The 22,138-nt window shown below is 40.1% G+C and overlaps 1 protein-coding gene across 1 annotated transcript in view; it reads left to right on the plus strand.

The window, feature by feature from the left end:
- The first annotated feature begins 3,200 nt into the window (after positions 1-3,200).
- LOC103737731 (25-hydroxycholesterol 7-alpha-hydroxylase) overlaps positions 3,201-22,138 on the plus strand; it is a 209,147-nt gene continuing 190,209 nt past the window's right edge. The window contains exon 1 of the mRNA XM_017799228.2: positions 3,201-3,494. Within this exon, the coding sequence (XP_017654717.1) occupies positions 3,361-3,494 (134 nt within the window). The 5' untranslated portion in view covers positions 3,201-3,360. The remainder of the gene's footprint in view (positions 3,495-22,138) is intronic.

Raw genomic sequence — 22,138 nt, forward strand, 5'->3', positions numbered from 1 at the left:
AGAGACCTGTTCAACTTTATTGTTCAACTCCTCCTCCGACCGGTCATCCATACATTGGGACCCAACCAAGTCCTAAATCCCCCCCCAAATGATTTTCATAAATCTTCTCCAGCTAAACCCCCTCCCAGACCTCCCACTGCCCAAACCTCTGCTCCTGTGCCAACAACTCAGGCTCCTGAGTCCTCAATGGCAGATCCTATTCCTCCCCCTCCTGCCACTACCCCAACCTGGGAATTTTTGCAGATGCTAAATTCATCTTATTATTTCCTCAATGCAACCAACTCAAACGCTACCGGCTCTTGCTGGCTCTGCTATGGTGTTACCCCCCCCATATTATGAGGGAATTGCTATACAAGGAACGTTCTCCCTCATGGATTACACAGAATGCAGCTGGCTATCAAATGTTTCTCTTACCCTATCTCAGGTAACTGGCATTGGGACCTGTGTTGGCCAGGTCCCACTGACCTATACTAGCCTCTGCAACACCATCCTCCCCCTTAATGTCACAGGGAGGGGGCAGTTCCTCCTGCCTCACAATGACACCTGGTGGGCCTGCACCACGGGACTAACAGCCTGTGTAAATCGGGAAGTCCTGCAGAGAACATCTGGTTTCTGTGTTATCAGACTCCTGCCTAGAATCACCTACCACACTCATGAAGATTTCTTAACCCTCTATACTAGTCTAAAAGGCCCAAGAACTACCAGCCTCACTAGACTTAGAAGGGAGCCAATAACCGCAGTAACTTTAAGTCTCCTCATTGGGACAGGGATTGCTGCTCGTATAGGGACAGGAGCCACAGCCTTGGCAAGACAAGATCAGCATTATTCCCAGCTCAGAGCCAGCTTAGATTCAGACCTCCGACAAGTTGAGGAGTCAATTACTCACCTACAAGACTCCCTGAGCTCGCTGGCTGAGCTAGCCCTGCAAAATCATAGGGGATTAGACCTCCTGTTTGCCACCCTAAGAGAAGAATGCTGTTTTTATAGGGACCTATCAGGATTAATAAAGGATAACATGGCCAAAACAAGAGAAGGGTTGGAACAGAGGAGACTAGAACGAGAGGCCAGACAGGGATGGTTTGAGTCCTGGTTCAACCAATCTCCCTGGTTGACAACCCTCAAAGGACAGGTTAGGCACCGTCCAACTTATGGTTCAGAGGCAACAAGTCTATATGCCCCTTAGCACAATCCCCCCAGATACCTGTGAGCTGGCCGACCAGAACCCATGATTAGGTTCCCCAGTTACAAGACAAGGGGGGAATGTAGAACCCTGAGACCCTCTTCATTCACCCGCTACCCCCCAATCCCTCCAGACCCCCACTAATTGCTCTTTTAGCTTCTGTAAAATGCTTGGCTGCTGCTTTAGACATGTCTAGACATACCCTGGCATGCCCTGACTCCCACCTGCTATTCTCCCCCCCCCTTCCAGGAAACTATAGATTAACCAACCCCGAGCATAAAAACTGCCCTATAAGGTAAAAAAAGAGACTCCTGGCCCCACAGGTAACAGCACATTCCACAGCCCTGAGAATAGCACCTACCAATAAGAAACTTCCAGGGCTGCCTCTTACACATCCAATCGGTTTAAAATTATGTTGGCGCGCGCGGGCTCCTTGAACCAACCAAAATGTATCTTCGGTATCTCCCCCCAAACGGTGAGTTGGTGAGGTCTGGGAGCCCGAGCTTAAGCCCGAATAAACCATAAACCTTTGCTTTTGCATTTTGGTGTGTTGGGTACTCGGTGGTCTCTTTGGGGTCCAGTGGATGGGGTACAACACCAATTAACGTGTCCAGAGTACACAAAATATTAATGCTGACTTTTAATTCCAAAAGCAGGAATAATGTATTTAGAGGAGAAAACACTTTTTTTTTTTTTTTTTTTTTTTTTTTTTTTTTTTTTTTTTTTCAAAGGCATGTGTGGGTAGAATGTGGAGAAGAAAATGACTCAGGCTTTAGTGTGCAGGGAACTGTAATTCCCAGGTAAGTTGTATTCTGGAGACAAATTGTGGTGGGCTACTTAGTGCTCATGGAGTGTTTATTGCAGAGTTTTGAACTGGGTAAAGTGTGTCTTTATTAAAGATAAGAGCCATGGAGACCAGTTTTGAAGCTTCTCTAAGAGTCCCAGTATGGGGTGGGAGTGGGATGGTGATAATACCTTCCTAATGGAATGGATAAGGAGGTTTTGGAATAGAGTTGGTTAGACTGTATTCACCCATCAACTGAGTCACCATGACAACTTGAATATCATTACATTTTTTATGAAATACTGCTAAAACTTACGCCACAAGTTTGGGGAGGGAAGTTGACATGTGAAAATACCTGCTGGATGGTCATTACTCAGGAAACTCTGTGTGTGTGTGTGTGTGTGTGTGTGTGAGTGTGTACATGCATGTGGGGGCCTGGTTGACTTCGTTCGTCTCCCTCAATCTGTCTCATTTTACCTGCTGAGACAGGGCCTCTCACTGAACCTGGAGCTCACCCATTCAGTGTGTTTGGTTAGTCAGACAGGGATCACCTGTCTCTGCTCTCTTGAATACTGGGATTACAGGTGGTGGCTACCACACCAGTCCAGGTTTTATGGATTTTATCATATTTGAATTCCTGTCCTCGAGCTTTGACACAAACCTTTGTCCACTGAGCTATCTCCTTTTAAAGTTTCTTTCTTTGTCAGCGCAAAAAAGCTTTTGGCCATCACATGCTTTAATCTGTGCACTCTTTCTGATGGTGCACTGCAACAGGGGCTCTGAAAGATCACCACGTGGCTTCCTTGTAACTGCTTCTGGTATTTTACCTTTGCACATAGTAGGCAAATCAACAAAAACATGTGGAAGCGGGGGCACCGCATTTAACATAAACATATATGCAAATAGGATGTTGGGGGTGAAGGAGGGGGGCACTGCATTCCACAGGTGTCTGCCACCAGCCCAGTTTCCAGGGTTATGCCTGAGATGACCCTTGCCTCCTGTGTCCAGTCCCAAGCCTCACTGAGCGGAAGGGAGCAGGCAACAGGCAGGGTTCTCTCCTGCGGGTTCCCTGCTGACTCAGAAGCAACCCCCACCTCCTCCAGGCCCCGGGGCTTCTTGGGAAGTCTTAATCCAGTCCATCTTCCTTGGCCCAGTTCCTGCACCAAGAGCAAACAAGTAGCTTTCCAGGTTGGGCTGGAGGGAGGGGCCGGGGGAGGGGGGCGGTGCGCTCGGGTCCGGGGGAGGGGACTCCTTTAACTTAGTGGCTCGGCGTCTGGGACCCGCGGTGACATTCCGCTCCGCTCAGCAAGCAGGCCAGCGCCTCCGGTCAGGAGAGGGAGAGCAGCGCAGAAGGTCCGCGCAGAGCCACCGCCGCAGGGACCGACCGCGGGTCCTGATGGCGGGAACCGAGTCCCCCCAAGATGTGTCCCAGCCGTCGCGCTTGCCGCAAGGTTTCCCCGTCTCTGGCGAGCTCCTTGCCGCCGCCCTGCTGCTCCTGGCCTTAGTCTATCTGATGCCCCGACGCGCCAGGTAAGCCCCAGATAGGTCTGTCTGGCACGCATGCGCGAGCCCGAGGTCGCGCGACCCTGTGAACGCGCCTTCCCGATGGCCAGCGGGGGCAAGGCTTGCTGCTGGCCACAGGCTTCCGGCGGGAGCGGGCGCCCTAACAAAGGCTCCAAAGCCTCCTTCCACTTCTCTGCACGTACACGTACCTATTAAAGCTTTGGGGCCCAATTTGACTTGCGGTGGTGCTCAGGTTGTGACAGTCCCCAGGTTTGCATTTTGCGTTTTGTCTCCAGCTTGGCCTTCATGCTGTTCCATGGATGCTTTGTGGCCCAGAATTCCCAGGAAGGGAATTGCACTTCAGGAAGGGAATTTTCTTAAATTTCATTCACTTCTAATAGAATGAGTCCAAGAAAATGCTGATATATGACGTGAAGAGTAGTTTGGGTAGTGTTTGTGCCTCAGTTTACCTCATTATGCCTCATCTGAAAAAATAACAGAACTTACCTATGATGGGACTTTCGTGAGGAACAAATGAGTTAATAGTATTTATGCATTTGTTCTCTTATTTTTTCAGGACAGCAAATAAATACTAACAATAGCAAAACTCAAAAAAATGTGCATCACTATCTGAAAGGTAGAAGTAGAGAAATTCAAGTACATCACTCACTTTGACTTTATTTTTTCTTTCTATTGGTGTCTTATCTTTTCCACACACATACAATTTTCATATCTTTTGAAATCCAGGTAGATAGGTTTGGGGAGAATAGTAATTACTATTTAAAGTAACTATCAAGGCTAAGCATGATCATGAAGGCCTTTAATCCTAGCACTCTAGAGGCAGAGGCAGGTGGATCTCTGTAAGTTCTGGGCCAGCCTGGTCTACATAGTGAGTTCCAAGCCAGCCAGAGCTATACAATAAAGCCATGTGAAAAAAACTTAAAACTATGTACATAGATATGAAAGTAGATATGAAAGGTATAAAATTCTATCATACAAAAGTCATAATGAGGGCTGGGGATGTAGTTCAGTGGTGAGGTGCTTACCTAACACACATAAGGCCCTGGGTTTGCAAAGAAAAAATAAGTCATAAAAAGAAACTTAAAAGAAAACAAGGTATTAAAGAAACTCTACTAAGTATGTGTGACATAAGTATTTTCTCAATGCTTTTTGGGAAAATCACACAATTGTACTGCACACAAATATTTGTGAACATTTCTAGAATGTCCATGGATAAATATTCTAGAGAATAGTATTTGCATTTCCTTACATGTGAGTTTTCAGAGAACTTTCTGGAATGTGATATTCCCTCTCTTACGTTGTTTTCTCTAATAGTCATGCTGTTTAGAGCACAAGATGATTGGGTCTTTTCAACTCCAGGTGTATGTGAGTCTCTCCTGATTCCACCTTCTGTGTGTTTTGTCAGCCAGCGCCAGCAAAGTTGCACTTGTTGGCATGTCTTGTAAAAGAGGTAGTAGACAAGAAGGCTGTTTGTCCTAGTCTTGATTTACATGCAGAGCAAGCACAGGCAAGCTGACTAGCTCATTCTAGATCACTGAGGGTGATTGGGATTAGAGTGTGGAACTTGGGAGGACAAGGGGAAGGTAGGCTTTCTCCTCAGCGTTCTAAGAATAGTCCAATCCTCAGCATATTACAAATTATTTGCGGAGGTATTCACGCCATCAACTGTCAATTCCTTCATACCAGGAAAACTAATACAGGTCTAGAGGGCATTGCATTCTAGGGAAGTTTGATATAGTGTATCTCAGTGTGTAAAAGATAACTTGATCCACAATATAGCCATATTTTTATTGATACTGTTTTTTTGTTTGGACAGTTTGTTCTACCACTATAGGAAAAACATTCCTGTCTTACGACACCTGTAAAAGGGGAACCATGCTAAAAAAAGATATTCTTGACACTTTTTATACCTTGTTGTAACTTGCTTTTCCCACTTTATAGTATGTTTTGGAGATGTAGAAATTAGGGCAGCTTATAAAAACATCATTTATAATCTTCAGATAGAACATCTCTGTCTCTGACTCTGACTCTGTCTCCCTAGATGTTTCTCTGTCTCTGTCTCTGTCTCTCTGTTTCTTCTCTCTCTTTCTGTCTCTCTCACACAGAATCTTGTGAAAATATATAGGAATAATGCAAATGTAATATTTGTGAAACTGTTGCTATTGATGGACAATTAAGTCCCTGTTTCCTTACATGCTACTGATACTAATAGTTCATTTTAATTTTGCTAATCTGATGCCTGAATAAAGCTTGAATTCTTCAACTATTTTTCTACTTTGTGTATGTGTGGGATAGGGGAAGGGATGTGCATGTCAAACTCAGGGCCTTGGGCATACTAGGCAAACACTCTACCAAGGAGCCATACTCACAGCAAAAGCTTCACTATTTTTCATTTTTTAAATCTCAATTTCTGTTTGCTTACTTTTGAGAGAGTTCAGTTGTCCTTGAGTTTCTTTAATACCTTGTTTTCTTTTAAGTTTCTTTTTATGACTTATTTTTTCTTTGCAAACCCAGGGCCTTATGTGTGTTAGGTAAGCACCTCACCACTGAACTACATCCCCAGCCCTCATTATGACTTTTGTATGATAGAATTTTATACCTTTCATATCTACTTCAATTATTTTTGCTATTTTACCTTGCGTTTGTTTAAGAGTTTCTGTATATACCTCCTTGCTTAGAAAACATGTTTATATCCAGGCCTGATTAAAAATGTCGACCAGTGGTTTGCCTCATCATCAACTACTATTTAAGGAAAATGTGTGTGTGTGTGTGTGTGTGTGTGTGTGTGTGTGTGTATTTTGCTCTCATTCTCTTCTTATCCTTTGGACAGTTATATCTGAAAAATTTTGTAATACAACATATTCTAGGAATACTGTATGTTCCAAAGTCAATTTTCAATAGTGCTTATAGAATCGGCAAAAGTGGGGGGGGGTGGACAAGGTAAAAATCAACTCAGATCATTTATTGCCCTTTTCTACTTATCAGTTTACTTTTTTCCCATCCTCTCCTTATCCCCACCCCATAACATTTTTATTTATTTATGTATTTGGGACTGGATCACTTTGCTGCCCAGGCTTGTCTGAACTGCCTAACTGAAGTCATCCTCAATGACTGGAGCAGGTCACTGCTCCCAGGCCACTTTGATTTTCTTCTCTAAAATTCTTTTCCCCTATTGGCAAGAAGACTGGTGCGACTGTCAACCGCAGAAGCCATCATAGCATTCTTTGGGAGAAATAGCAGTGATAGTGTAGGGTTGTAACTCTGGGAAGATGGGAAACAGTTAATCAGCGCTAGTTTTTGACAATAGACTCAATGGGATTTCTTAATAATGTATGAGGGAGAGAGGAATGAACAATGGAGCTTAAACTTCCTTCCTTCCTTCCTTCCTTCCTTCCTTCCTTCCTTCCTTCCTTCCTTCCTTCCTTTCTTTCTTTCTTTCTTTCTTTCTTTCTTTCTTTCTTTCTTTCTTTCTTTCTTTCTTTCTTTCTTTCTTCTTTTTTTTGTGTGTGGTCCTCCACGTGGAAATGGAATTTGAAAATTGGTAGCTTTCCAAAGCAATGCACTATGTATCTAACCCTTCCCGCAGTAATGTATAAGAGCATCACGTGTTCCCTATCCTCACCAAAATAAAATGAAGCCTTCTCTGTAGGCTACAAGAAAATGGCTGTCTGGGAATCAGAACACAGGCCCTCAGTAGACACTGAATCTATCAGTGCCTTCATCCTGGATGTTGCAATCTCCAGAACTGAGAAACATGAAACTCTCCTGGCTTGTGGTGTTTTGTCATAGTAACCTATATACACTAAGTTAGGTGGGATTCAACCCTAAATGCCCCCCAAGGGGAAGAGAGCTGATGAGATCTACTTCCTCTGCAGTGATCCTTCCTCTGGGCTTTGGCGTCTACACATGCAGACTTGTCAAATTGGTCAGGAATTTGAGGGCTGCTTAGATATAGGTTTGGGGGGCAGAATATGCCACTGTTTTTAGATTTCTTTCACTGATTTCTAGCTACCTCAGTAGCCCCAAAATGGGTCTCAGGTGGAACTGTAGCTTTTTGTATGGGGAAATACTGAAATACTGTCTGCCGCTGGTCTCCTCTCCCCTGAATCTGCTCTTCACAGATCCCTGTCCCTTCATCATCCTTTTGGCCCTGTTCTCCAGTAAATCTATATTTTTTCATACTTAGTCATCTGTGGAAATGTGAGATTTCAATCACCTTCACATTTTTGAAACCCAAATTCTTTATCAGATTATCAGATATTCAGTAGTTCGCTGTCTTAGTCAGGTGGTGTGGTCTTTGAATAGTTTTTCTTTCCTTTATATGCTTACAAGTATTTTTAAGTTGCCTTCTTTCTTTTTTTTTTCTTCCTTTTGTTTTCCCTCTTTTTTCTTCCTTTTCTTTCTGAGGCAAGGTCTTGTTAAGTAGCCAGGGCTGAACTTGACCTCATAATTCTCCTGTCTGACTCAACCTCTTAAATGCTGGAATTATAGGCAAATATACTTCTTTTAGGAAACAAAAACAAACTGATGTATTTTGGGGGTGTTTCTTGAGGTAGGGTCTCACTACATAGCCCCAGCTGACCTGGAACTCGCTATGGAGACCATCCCAGGCTGGTGCCTTCCAAGTGCTGGGATTAGAGGTATGCATCACCATGTCTGCAAGAGCTGTGTGTTTAAAATAGAACATTGTTTCTCCTGCTTGCTTGGGAGAATCAGTGTTATGAGTGGGCAGCAGCAGTAATTTCTTAGTGTGTGGCTTGAGTGATATGAGGAAATCCAACTCATTCCCAGCAAACCTTTAATATATTTCTGTGCAATAATTATATACATACATTTCTTAAAGATCTGATTACTAATGATAGATGTAAGTGTGGATGACTACTTTCAAAATTGTCAAAGGTGACATATAAGTAATCCATGTAGCAAAAAAACAAAGATGAAAACAAATGCTTTCTTTCAATTTCCTAGTTAAAACAAAACAAAACAAAACAAAACAAAAAAACTTCTCCTTCCTGAAGCAATCCAAGATGGACTAATTCATCTAACTATATTCAATAAATGGCAGGAAATCACATTTTTAAAAAAGGTCACAAAACAGACTTCAAAGTTTGTAATGATTAGGGAGACTCTGAGGAGGAATGACCCATAGTAGTTTATTTTGTTACTCTTACATTCTGGACACAAGACCAGAAAAAGGCCTTGTCAGCTTGAACTCAAAGTGCTGGAAGCCTGTGCTCCTCTGAAGAAACCGGAGTCACTTCGTTTGCTTCCTTCAGCGTCCGACGGCTACTTGGATTGAATTTTTCCCCCTTTTCCATACTCCTGTGTCTCTTAGATAAGGAACCTTGTGATGCTATTGGACTCCCCTAGTAATTGAGAATAATCATCCCAGATGCATGTCTTTAACTCAATCACATATTCTGCCCAATGTAGTCTTTTCTCTGACCTTCAAAGATGTCCATTCTACATGCACTGTGGTGGTGCCACATTAGAGAAAGACTAACTCCTGGAGTTGTTTAACAAAGAACGATTCTAGTGTATTCTCAACTCTCTTGGAACCTTTCTTCCCTGGCTACTTGGATTGAATTTTTCCCCCTTTTCCATACTCCTGCGTCTCTTAGATAAGGAACCTTGTGATGCTATTGGACTCTCCTAGTAATTGAGAATAATAGTCCCAGATGCATGTCTTTAACTCAATCACATATTCTGCCCAATGTAGTCTTTTCTCTGACCTTCAAAGATGTCCATTCTACATGCACTGTGGTGGTGCCACATTAGAGAAAGACTAACTCCTGGAGTTGTTTAACAAAGAACGATTCTAGTGTATTCTCAACTCTCTTGTAACAGCTGTCTAGTTCTAGGAGATCTAGTGCCCTCTTTTAGCCTCTGCAGGCATTGCACCCACATGGAATACTTACATACATGCAAACCTCATTCACATAGGTTAAAAATAATTTTAAAAATTTTACAAAGAATCTTTAACTGGAGTTTTACAAGGGAAGGAGTTGCTTTTTCTGACTCCCCCACACTGATCTGGAACAGCATGCAAACTACATAGGATGTTCTCAGCCTATGCCCACATGTTGCTTACAACATTTATTGTGGTCAATTCATTGCTTCCAGTGTTGCTGCACTCAAGGGTGATATTAGGTATAATTTTCTTACCACACACACGTACATTATTCTGGGTCAGGGGCAAGGAAAGGTTATAAGGGAGAAATAGGGAACATAGTTTAAGATTGAAACTATGGGTTCAGCTAAGCTTAGAAAATTAATTACACTGGGAGTGTAAGGCCTAGTAAAATTGTTTACATTGTTTACTTAAAGGCAAGTTAAATTTAAACAATCTGAATACACACTGGGAAAACAGATTAAATTTGTCCTGTTAAATGGACTCAAAACATATGATTAACTTGGTTAAAAGGCTATGCAAAAGTTCAACTTGTAACAGAAGGCATTCCCAGAAAAGTCATTCCCACAGTGCATAAAACATTCACCCCATCCTAATGTCCCCCAAAGTTCCGACTTGCTTTCAGCATCAACTCAGAGTGCAAACTTCCATCACAATCTCATCAGCTCCAGAATTCAGAAGAGCCTCTGACTATGATTTCTTATGTGGCAAAGACTTACTTAAAAATCGACTTATTCTGAGTTGATAAGTATGATTTATTTTACTGTTTGTTACCTTAAAAACACTATCTACAAGATTATACTGTTCATTGGGGGTCTCCCTGCTACATTCTTTCTTTCTGTCCCTTCCACCTCCTCATTAATCCACTTTGTTACCCTAGTCCATTCCACATCCATGTCATATATATGATTTTGTGCATCCATATGAAATCTAGATACAGCAAATGAGAGGGAACATGATAATTGTCTTTCTGAGACTGACTTGCTATGATTATCTTTAGTTGCATTGATTTTTTTTTTCTTGTAAATGACCTAACTTTGTTTTTATGGCCGAAAAATTGATGTCCAAGTATCTCTATGATACTTTGTCTGGGAGTCCTTCAAGTCAATACACCAAAGTGGTAATGATGGGCCAAATGGTAACTCATATTTGTAGTTTTTTGATTAAGCTTCATAATGACTTTCATAGTGATTGGACTTGTTTACTTTCCCATAAGCAGCGTGTAAGGGCTCCGTTTTAACCACATCCTCACCAGCACTGTTGGTAAAGAATAAGCGATAGGATGGGGTTAGGATGTAAGAAAGACTAACCTATTGCTGCCCTTTTTTGGTTTGACTTTGGTTTTGACTTTGTTTTGGGGGGTTTGGTCTGCTCAGAGTTTGGACCCAGGGCCTTACACATTTTGCTGATTTCGAGATGGATCAAGGATGAAGGAGTCCATGACTAAAGAATGCACACAGCAGCCTCTAGAAGTTGGGAAAAGCAAGGAAACATTTTTGTTTAGAGTCTCTAGCAGTTGACATAGCCCCACTAGGCCTGCCAACACCCTGATGGTAGCCCACTGAGACCTATGTTGATCTGGACTGAATAGCTGTCAGATAATAAATTGTGCTACACCACTCAGCTTATTACAGTATTCATGAAAAGTAGCCTTATTTTCAATGCTTTCTGTGTTGAACTACACTGCCTCTTAAAAAGAAGGTCCCAAAGGAGCTGTGGCTGACTGTGCTGGTTATCCCTGAGGACCAGCATTGAGCATTTACAATTTCCTCCCATTTGTCACCATGCTGACACAATAGTGTGAGGATTCTTGATCTCAGTCTTCACGGGTTGTGATGGATTATCCATCCACATGTATCTTCTTTATTCAGCAATTCACAGGAATTTTTGAATGTTTTTTATGAATCTAGTGATTCCTGGAGATCTTCAAATTGTTTGTGAATAGGATTCAGGTGTTATTCAGTCTGGAGGCTTCTAGCATAAATAGTGCACATGTGCTGATGGACGGCTGCCTTCAGCTAGAGGTGAGAGCTGAGATGACTGAAGATTTGAGGGGTCTAAGGGAATGGGAGCTGTACTTCACTGGCTCTCTGAAAATCAGAGTGGAGAAGGCCATGGGTTGTGGATGAAAAATTAACAGCTTCTTCTACCAGAGTGTTTTGGTACTTTGTCCAAAGTTAAATTCCCCTGCAGCTCCTCCAGGTTATTGCTCTGTGAAAGACAAAGGACAAAACTGTAGAAAGCTACTTTGCTGAATAGGAGAAGGTGACATCAATTATATTCTGCATTTTTATAGCTGAAGTACTCACTTTATGACTTTGGCTTTTCTTTTTTAAACACAGAAGAATTTGAGATAGATATTTTTGTCTATAGAAAAGTAGAAAGGATTAATTAATTCTGTAATTGCTGAATATAAAAATTAATAGAATTTTTAACAAAAGTGTAACCACAATATGATTTAAATTCATTGTCATTTCTTCTTATAACTTCATCCTAAATAGTTAATATTAATGAAGAAAAAATGAACAGGTTTTACGTGATTAAGCACCGTGCTCAGTGTATAACAATGAACAGATTACCAGCGAATATTTGCATCAGTGAAATAGGACAGAATAAGCCAACTGTGTGGTGCAGCCATGGTTATTTTTTTCCATTATGAGTATTTTTGGGTATTTCAACATCAGTGTACAAAGTACATACAAACTGATAACCAAGGTCATCATATCATTTTCATCTTTATTTAAAGAGTAAAGGTACCTAAGCAAGGTCTTACCTATCATGAATATTTCTAAAAAGAGAATACATTGGTGTAATGATCATTTATCAAGATAAACCTATTTCCAAACACAGTAATTGGGTACAGTCTACACATAAAACTCCTGATTCTGGAAAAGTGAAGTTTAAAAACATTTATTTTTAATTTTTACGTTTACGTATGGGATTTGTATATCAGATTCCCCAGCCTCATATAGATGGATAAATTTATTAACAAATTAGAACTTTTAGTGAAAACTTTGAACCTGTTTTTTTTTTTTTTTTTTTTTTTGAGACAGGGTCTCCCTGTAGCCCCAGCTATCCTGGAACTCACTATGTAGACCAGGCTGGCCTTGAACTCACAGAGATCCACCTGCCTCTGCCTCCCAAGTGCTGGGATTAAAGGCATGCACCACCATGCCTGGCCTTAGCCTGTTTTTGGTAATCATTAAGAATCATTCATGCATGTTTGGCTTTAGTATGTTTAAAACAAATATGGCAGGATGAATACTTGAAAAAATGTTAAGGAGACTAGTTTTCTCATAGAAAAATCAAAATTGTCTTGGTGAAAGTAGTGTTTTATATTGACTGTACCTGAGAACTTGGACACACAAACCATTTTGTCCCTGGAAAACAAGCGGCTTATTGTTTGATCACATCCAGCAAGGACTGAGTGCTGTGGTATTATGTTTTGGTAATGCTGTTCTTTGGGGTTAGGATATGAAAACAGTAACTTCTTTGGATGATAGAGTTCAATTCTTGAGTTAGTATATTAAGTATATAGCACTGTAGAATTGTTTCTGACTTAGAGTCATGCCTGCCAAAACCTCTGAACATTTTCTATGTGCCTACCAGACGTAAGGCAAATTCTTGATTATTATATTGAATTTTATTAAATATTCTCTCATAAGAACAATCTTAAAAGACAAAAAAGTTAAAGGTTTACCATTTTTAGCAGCATTAAAAATGAATTTTTCTGTATGAAACAGTATATTTTAAAATGAAATGGAGATCTTTTTCAAAGGTTAAAACCTCATTCAATTTTATGTCTTATAGGGTTTATACTGAGTTCAGTATTGTATAACTGTATTAATTCAACTGTGAACTTATAGCAGAAAACAAACAAAGAAAAAAGAAAGAAAGAAAGAAAAAAGCCCGGGCACACATTTAATCCCAGCACTTGGGAGCCAGAGCCAGGGGGATCTCTGTGAGTTCTATGCCAGCTTGGTCTACATAGTGAATTCCAGGCCAGCTGGGGCTACAGGAGACCTTGCCTCAAAAAGACAAGAAGAAGAGGAAGAGGAAGAGGAAGAGAAAGAAGAAGAAGGAGAAGGAGGAGAAGGAGGAGAAGGAGAAGGAGAAGGAGAAGAAGGAGAAGGAGAAGGAGAAGAAGAAGAAGAAGAAGAAGAAGTTGTTTCAATCCCCAGCACCACATGTGCTTGTTACCCCAGAACTGTGTGGATTGGAAACAGGTAGATCCCCGAGTTTCTTTAACCAGTCAACCTAGACAAATTAATGAGCTTCAGATTCAGTAAGAAATGCTGTATCAAAAAATAAGGTGGAGAGTGCTTAAGCAAAAAAGTCTGACCTCTGGCCTACATAGGTGTGTGCATGTGCACGTGACACACACAAAAACACACAGGGAAGTTCACACATCTACACTAACAAGTCCATACACAACATGTAGCACACATAGCCCCCCCCACAAAAAATAAAGTCACAGTATTTTGCTTCAAGCCCATTCCCTTAACACCATTTTATCATTTTTACTATTTTTTTAACCCCTCTGACATATGCCTTTTCCCTTTGTTAAAATCTAACAAAGTAAGATCTAATAAAATGTGAAAGCATTTCTAGTAGAAACTTATGTAAGATATGTACACATATAGTTGAACTTTTAAAATGAAGCATGTATTAAAACTAAGAATGAAAGTACATGAACATCTGTCATCTCCTTTTTCCTTGTTAAAATTTTATGTATATATATATATACATACACATATATTCAAATATTCAAATATATATGTATTTGAACAGGGTCTTTCTATAGCCCCAGTGTAGCCCCAGCTGGCCTGGAACTATGTAGACCACGGTGGCCTCCATCTCACAGAGATCTGCCTGCTTCTGCCTCCAGAGTCCTGGGATCAAAGGTATGCACCACCACGCCTGGCTTCATCACTCTCTTGTCCTAGTCTGTGTGGCTGCTCTGTGTGAGGAGTGAGGTGGAAACATGATCTTTTTGTCCTTGTCTCACATACTGGCTTTTGTGTGCATTCCTTTACTGGTTTAGTGGAGGAACTGGTATTTTGCATGTGTCCAGGCTGCTCCACATTAAATGCACCTAATGCTAGAATCTGTGACTCAGGGGAATGGCTAGCCTGAGATTCACACTTTCACCTTGTGAACACTTGTGAAATTTGCTTCCAGACCATTGTTTAAAAAACACGTGTACTGAAGGAACCTGGAGCCAAAGGGGAGGGATGTTTTTGTTCTCCAGGAATCCACTAAGGATAGTGTCATGTGCGTCCACTCGTAACCACCCTTCCTAAGTGGGTTATGTAAGCTGTTGCACATGTAATTGCTATAACTACTATTGCACTTAAGAAGTAGCATTAAATATTGAAGGAGAAAGAGATGGCTTAAATATTACTTGATGCAAAAAAGCATAGTGGTTAACGTGATGTCTCTTGAACACCCTCAGGTCTGTAAGTGGACTTTTATTAATCTTGTATTAGATTTTGAATGATGTCTATTTTAACATACAGGTAAAGAATCCCAGCACTGCATTGAATACGTAATTCACAACTTTGTCTTGTATATCTCTGTGCTCATACATGCTACTTAGTTCAATGTATACACAGTGTATGTCCATATGTGGGTATGTGTGTATATATATTCATATACATGGATAAATATATGTATGCATCTCAAACTGGTTCTACCCTTTTTGTTTGTCAGTGTGTTGTACCATATGGTATAGAACATTGTGCCAAAAGATAAAAATATTTTAAGAACATATGAAATCATCAGTTAGCTGAAGAAGGGTAAGGACTTTTGACCAAGGAGCTTGTGACTCTGATATTCGTGTAAGCAATACTACATAACTTTAATACCCACAATTCTGTAAAGAGCAGGTATCTTAAACTTAAAATTGCTATTGCTTTCTAAGAGAAATAATCCAAATGTAAAGTCTTTGAAATTTTTATTTTTCAATATACATTGACTAAAGTTAGAATTTCTTTCTAAATCAAAATCCCCCATAGACATGTATGGAATGCTCTTTTATTTTAGTTTCTAGAGGTATCATTCAGTTTGTCTCTTTATGTTTTCAAAACGAGAAGCCTTGAAGATGAAACCCACTGCAGGTGGATGAGTTATAGATAACACAGGCATTGCAGGTTTTCCAACTTATCCCACGGGTGAGATGTTTCAGCCAATTAAGAAGGATGTAGAAACCCAGTGTACAAAAGGATATGTATGAAAATGTCCTTACATAACATAATACCATGCATTCTTAAAGTTGTTTCTAGGGTATATCTTTCACGGCGTCTCAGATTTTCTTCATTTTAAATCTCAGGTAGATGTTTTCCTTCACGCTGCACTGAATGTTGTGTTCAACTACTTAATTCCACAAGAATGGATGCATGTGGGAAACTTAGTTATTTCCTAGCTAAACATTAGATTTTTATTTTTATTAAAGGGATGATCTGTGACATAAAACAGAGTAGGCATTATTGCTTGTGAAAGTTCTGTTTAGTTGCTTTGTTACATGATACTGTTCTTGTTAATGACAGAGAACCACTCTTATTTTTATGACTTTTCTAATCATGATTATTCATCATTTTTGGAATTTATCATCCCGAATTTTATAAAGTGACCCTACTTGAGCTTTGTTGTCACAGATGGTTCTAGAAATAATAGACTTGTGTAGAAGAGAGAAGATTTTCTTCATATATTGCCATGTTCCTATCAGAGATCCTCATAACAAGGTAGATCAAATAAGAGGAAACCACAAAACTTCTATATATTTTATGTGACATAGGAGTCTGTAGAAATTAAGACCTGACCAATTTTTAAAACATTATTTTTATTTATTTTTATTTTATGTGTATGAGTCTATTGCCTGCATTTGTGTAAGTGCACCAGTGTTGTGTAGTGCCTGCAGAGGACAGAAGAATGTATCGGATCCCCTGGAACTGGAGTTGCGTATGGTTGTTAGTTGCCATGTGGGTGCTGGGAACTGAACTCAGGTCCTCTGCAGGTGCAGCCAGTGTTCTTAACCACTGAGCCATCTCTCCAGCCCCAGACCTGATGAATTTTGTTTGTTGTGCTAAGTTTGATGAAAAGTGAAGTGCTTGATAAAAGGAAGTATAGTTGGATAAAAGGGTTAGTCTGTAATGGGAATAAACAGGGGAGGGAGCTGAATAAGGCCTGTTCAGATTGTTCCTAGTACTTCTGTCTCTGCGGATAAGCATTTCCTTTCTTTCAGGTATACTGCCCAGTTTAGAGCAGGGTCAGCTTGGTTTGTGCTCTATGTCATGAGGAAGAGACAAAGGAAAGGTGAGCGTGGGTTTTTGCTTCTGCTGCTTTGTAAGTGCAGGTGCCACATATAGGGGTGGTGTGTCCTGGGCCCCCTTACCTTCCGGAGTGCATCTTCCTAATGTTCCTCCTCGTTTTATAATCAAATTCTGACCTGTTATAGTCTGCTGTGTCACAGTTCATTTTTAGGCAGTGGATGCTTCATCTTGAGATTAATATAGAACTAAAAACTGTCCAAGCAACAGTATTATTCCAGAAGCACTTAAATTTCTTGCAGTTTTCTTTTGATCACTAGAGTTTTAGTACACAGCAGTTTCTTTAGTCCCACATCTAAATTAAGAAAATTGAATTGATAGGTTAACTCTTTATATTGCATTGAAAAGGGTGTGTGAACTCTATTCCATCTTAAAGGCTACATATATATATATATACACATATATGTATAATAAAACATATAAAACATATAAAATGTACTGTATGTAAATGGTTAGTCATTCTCTTTTAGATGATGTAATGATCATTTCCTGTCATTTTCATCAGTCTGTCTCAGTGGGAGTACCTGTTCTCTTTTGAAACAGTCTTACTTGTAAAGAAAGACTGAACAAACATGTGAAGTTGAATAGAACCAAAATCCATTGCCTATTTTTGGGTCAACAAAATTATTTCTTTCTCATAAAAAGGAAAGCATGACTTAAGAGTGTTGAATACGATGTCTAGATGATAGGGCACAAGAGTTTCTAGAATGATGTTCAATTCTACAGGACATGTCTTGATTTCTGTAGTAAACTTATGATGCTGCTAGATCATCAGATTCTGAAAGAGTAGCTGTTTCTATATTTGTCAACCACTCCCAAAGGTTTCTTTAAAAAAAAAACAAACAAAAAAACATATTCACCTTTCTCTTCAGAGCAGACAAATTACAAATTCACCTCTCTTCAGACCAATTATCCCTCAAAAGAAAAACAAGGAAACATGCAATAACATTGCTTTTTTTTTTATCATAGCATAACTTTAAACAAGAGCTAGAATTTTGCCTAAGGCCAGAGTACACTTCTCAATGAGTTCCTGAAACCTTAGTAGGAACAAATGAAGCAGGACCCGAGGCAGGAAGGGCTTTTGTTCTCTGATGTTTGCATGCCTTCCTTGGAATAATGTAGTAACAACTAGGTCAGGAACATAACTAAAAAACTTGTTCTTATTGAAAGAGAAAAATGAGAATCATGTTATTCATTAAGTAGCAACAATGAAACTTCCACAGCAGAGGAGATGGCATAATGGCACCTGTCACTTTCTTTGAGCTTTAATTTTCTCTAAAAATGAAGGAGTTGGGCTGAAGAATCATTTTTAAATGATGCGATCATACAAGGGCATTGCTAGTCTCAAACTGACCTGTAAACGTGTATTTTATCTATGTAGATTTTTCCAGTCACCCAAAACAGCATGACTTGTCCTGACACTTTTGCAGTACCTTCGTTTGTATACTTGAACACAAAGGTTCCATGTCTTTAAGGCAAAGTTAACCGTCTTCTCTCCAGCCACCGCAGCACCACAGAATTCACATCATAGTATATCACAGTCATTAGTTAATCTATCTCTCCAGATAACTAATATGTCTGTAATTTGGTAAGAGTCAAGGGCTATTTTTCATTCATTACTGGGGCTGCAGCATTTAAAGAAATGCCTGACACTTTGTAAATCATCAGCAAACAATACGTTAATAGCTAAGAAAAGTTTCGTTTTTAAGTAGACTGTGGTAGAAAAGCCTTGGACCGTGTGCTGTACAGTCATCATTGGTTTGTAAAATGCAGAGAAATTTGGCGCACACAATTCATTACCAGAAATGTGACTCAAGGCACCACATGTCAGTGAGAAGACTGTTTTTAGGAATTCCTCTTAGACTATTTTTAAGATGTGAGTAATTTCAGGATCTGAACTATCAGGATCACAAGGTTTCAGATCCTGGAGAAAATGTTGGGCCATGAGAAATGTCTTGTTCCTGAAGATTAGAGCGTTGCTACTTTGGGAATTAGAACAAGTGTTTGTTTGCTGCTCTTTGCTGGGAATGGCTAAGAATATTTGAAACTCAAAATCAGGAACAAGAATTCAGAGCAGATTAAGTTCATTTTGGAGTCAAAAAGGTCCAGAACACAGACCAGAGATGAGAAAATAAAACTAAATTGACCAGATGTTGTAACTCACACCTATAATCTTAGCACTTAAGAAGCTGAGGCAGGAGGATCTCAAGTTCAAGGCCAGTTTCATTTATATAACAAGATTCTGTCTGAAAAATCATTTTATATTATATTCTTATATATGATATATACATTGGATGAACCTCTTGTTATAAAAAGGAAGCAAAGGGTGAAGTATTTGACTCCCTATTTGCATTTGTTAAGAATATATCAGAAAATAATATGTCAGATTGGGTGGCAGCACAGGGGTGTTAGTATCATCGATAAGGACGAGTTTGAATACTAGTTCCTATACTTACATAGGTAAAGTTTCCAACAAGGCTTCTTTGTCTCTGAATATAAAAGTTTTGGAGCTAGACTGATGAGTTCGAAGAGGTTCGTTGCTTAGACTTGGCAAGGGAAGCTACACGCACTTCTCAGCAAGTGCTTACTGAACTCCAATGTAGGGAATGTGAAGATGAGCAGAAAGCAGAAGATCCAGAGTCTGCCCCTAACGATTTCACAGCTGAGTTAGGACCAGGTACAAAGAATTCAATCCTCCAAGTTCACATTTCCCTGCTGTCTTAATTCAAGATTGCTTAGCACCTATATTCATCAGTGTGTATGCTCTTTGTTTCTCTCGTACACACACCTAAGGTTGTACTTTGCACTGGGAGAATTGAGGCTACCAGTACTTGTTACATAGAGATATCCATCCCAATCTTCATCTCATAGAGATGGTGAGCTTTCCCATGTGTATTTCTGGCCATTCAGGTCAACAGATATTTATTGGCTGACTAATGTATGTGTGCATTATCAGCTACTGATTATACAGAGATAAAAGTCACAAAGAACCCAAACCTACAGAGATATAAATAACCCAGAAATTCTATTATACAAAGCAGTAGGTTTTCAGACTAGAGCTGTACTATAGAAAAACAGGTGTTGATAGTGGAGCTAGACTAGAGAAATTCTTGTAGTAGTGACTCTTGGTCTTGGAATGGATGTGGGAGGAGAGAACTAAAGAGAGGAAAGGTAGAAAATTGGCTCAGACCTGGTTTAAACTAGTGATTAGGCTAGGCTTCAGTTCAAAAGTTGAGCCTACTTTATTGGACATGTTAAATATGAAGTGTTTGTGAGATAGCTTGTCATGGTATTTTCTTTGGTAATTTAATATATGGACATTAACTTTTATATTCAATTCTTGCTTTATGATTTTGAGTAGTAGAAATAAATTTAGGTAGCTGCCAGCTCAGGGTATTTCTCTCAGATGCCACATCTTCCCCATGTTACATGAAAGGTTATCTGCCATCCTTTCTCAAGATTATGTCTTCAGGATCAAAATTATTGGCTGAAGGATAGCATGTGGCCTGAGTCTTTATGTTGGATGCTTTTCAAACTGTGTTTGGTAGAAAAGCCCCTTTTTTCCTAAGGTATAGAAGTTTTCAAGATAGAGGCCTGGAAATAGCTAGTAGACATTGGCCCTGCCTTGGAGGAACCAGGAATGTGGATAAACAGAGGGTTGTAAACAAAGGTTGTTTGATTCTTGGCTGACTTCAGTATCACCCCAGGTTTGTGGTCATCATGTTAAAGTGAGACCTTCCAGCACGTTTGTATATTTTTCTTCATCCATCGTCAATTGGCAGACTGTGTGTGAGCCTCTGGGTAGAGCATAATGCTGGTGGAGTTACAGTTTTCTCTATGAATCAATGTGCAGAGAGAGGAAAGGAGCACAGGTCAAGGAGTATGAGCCATGGGATGATGATAATAACTGCCCATGAAATTTAAGGCTGGAAATGGGTAAGCAAGTCAAGTGGGAGGAAGACTCAGAAAAGGCCACAAAATCTAAAAGCCCATCTTCACACCTGAGGCCAGATTCACTCTTGACTTGAGTAACTGAGCACACCCTGGTTCATGCCTATGCTTGGGCTGGTAGGGTTTATGTTGTTTGACACTGAAGGAATTCTGTTGATTTGAATAAAGAAAAACAGAGATAATGGGCTAATGACAAACCTTCCAGTCTCTATACAAGGGGTTCTCAGCTCTCACAGTGCCCAAACAATTATTAAAATGTATCATTTTATCTAAATGATGTCTATATCCCAGTCTTGAGATTGTGATTAAGTTTGTGGGAAATAGGGTTTTGTTTTTTGAGATCGTGTCCCTCTGTAGTCCCAGCTGGTTTGGAACACACTATGTGAACCAGGCTGGCCTCAATCTCAGGAATCCTACTTCTGCCTCCACAGAAATGGAGTCATGTGCCACCATGCCCTGCTGTTCGAATAAAATTATTAAACCTCAGATTATTTAGATGTTGCTAATTAATCTCTGAACTAAATGATTAGTGAATGTTTAAATTATTTCTGCATGCTTTGGGGGGTGGAGGGTTCATATTTCCCCCTAAGTAACTTTTATAGCTCTAGCAAGCATCCTCCTGTGGAGTGTTATAAGGTGGCAGACACACAGGCTGTGGGTTCATCCTGGCAGGCTGTGACCCTGGTGTGCCAGGATCATGCGTGCACGGAAGCATGGCTGCCACCTCTGAGGACTGTGAGGCTTTTGTGTTATTGTTTACTTAATGTTTATTATGGCGGGTATATTGGTTTTCAATTTATGGTTCAATCATTTTATTCTTTATGGTATATGAGAAGGTGGCAGACACACAGGCTGTGGGTTCATCCTGGCAGGCTGTGACCCTGGTGTGCCAGGATCATGCGTGCACGGAAGCATGGCTGCCACCTCTGAGGACTGTGAGGCTTTTGTGTTATTGTTTACTTAATGTTTATTATGGCGGGTATATTGGTTTTCAATTTATGGTTCAATCATTTTATTCTTTATGGTATATGAGCATTTTATTGCAGATTAGAGCTCCTAAAATAATAAGTGTATAAAGGATGACCCTTTAATAGGCATTTATAGCAGGGTGGTACTGGAAAGAGCTTTGCTCTGTGTGTCAATAGTGCTGTATCCTAGTCATTTTTTCCACTTCTTGGCTCTGATACTCAGGTTGTTTTTCACCCTCTTTGTTCTTTGAGGTCTCCATTTTTAAACTGAGGGGCTTGTACCAGAGCTCTAAGATCCTTTGCAGTTTCCAAACTCTGTAACTTCAACCATAGTTTTGATTTTTCCCAAATTATTTTCAGGCTTAGGAGATTTTATTTTTAAATTTCTCATGGCACACTATTGAACTTGGGTTTAGGTGTATGCCTTATCATTGAATGTTGCATGGTGACAGGTGGGAAAATGGAACGGGGGGGAGGGAGGGAGGGAGGGAG

Source organism: Nannospalax galili, unplaced genomic scaffold, assembly GCF_000622305.1.
Source record: "Nannospalax galili isolate Female #2095 unplaced genomic scaffold, S.galili_v1.0 scaffold397, whole genome shotgun sequence".
NCBI lineage: Eukaryota > Metazoa > Chordata > Mammalia > Rodentia > Spalacidae > Nannospalax > Nannospalax galili.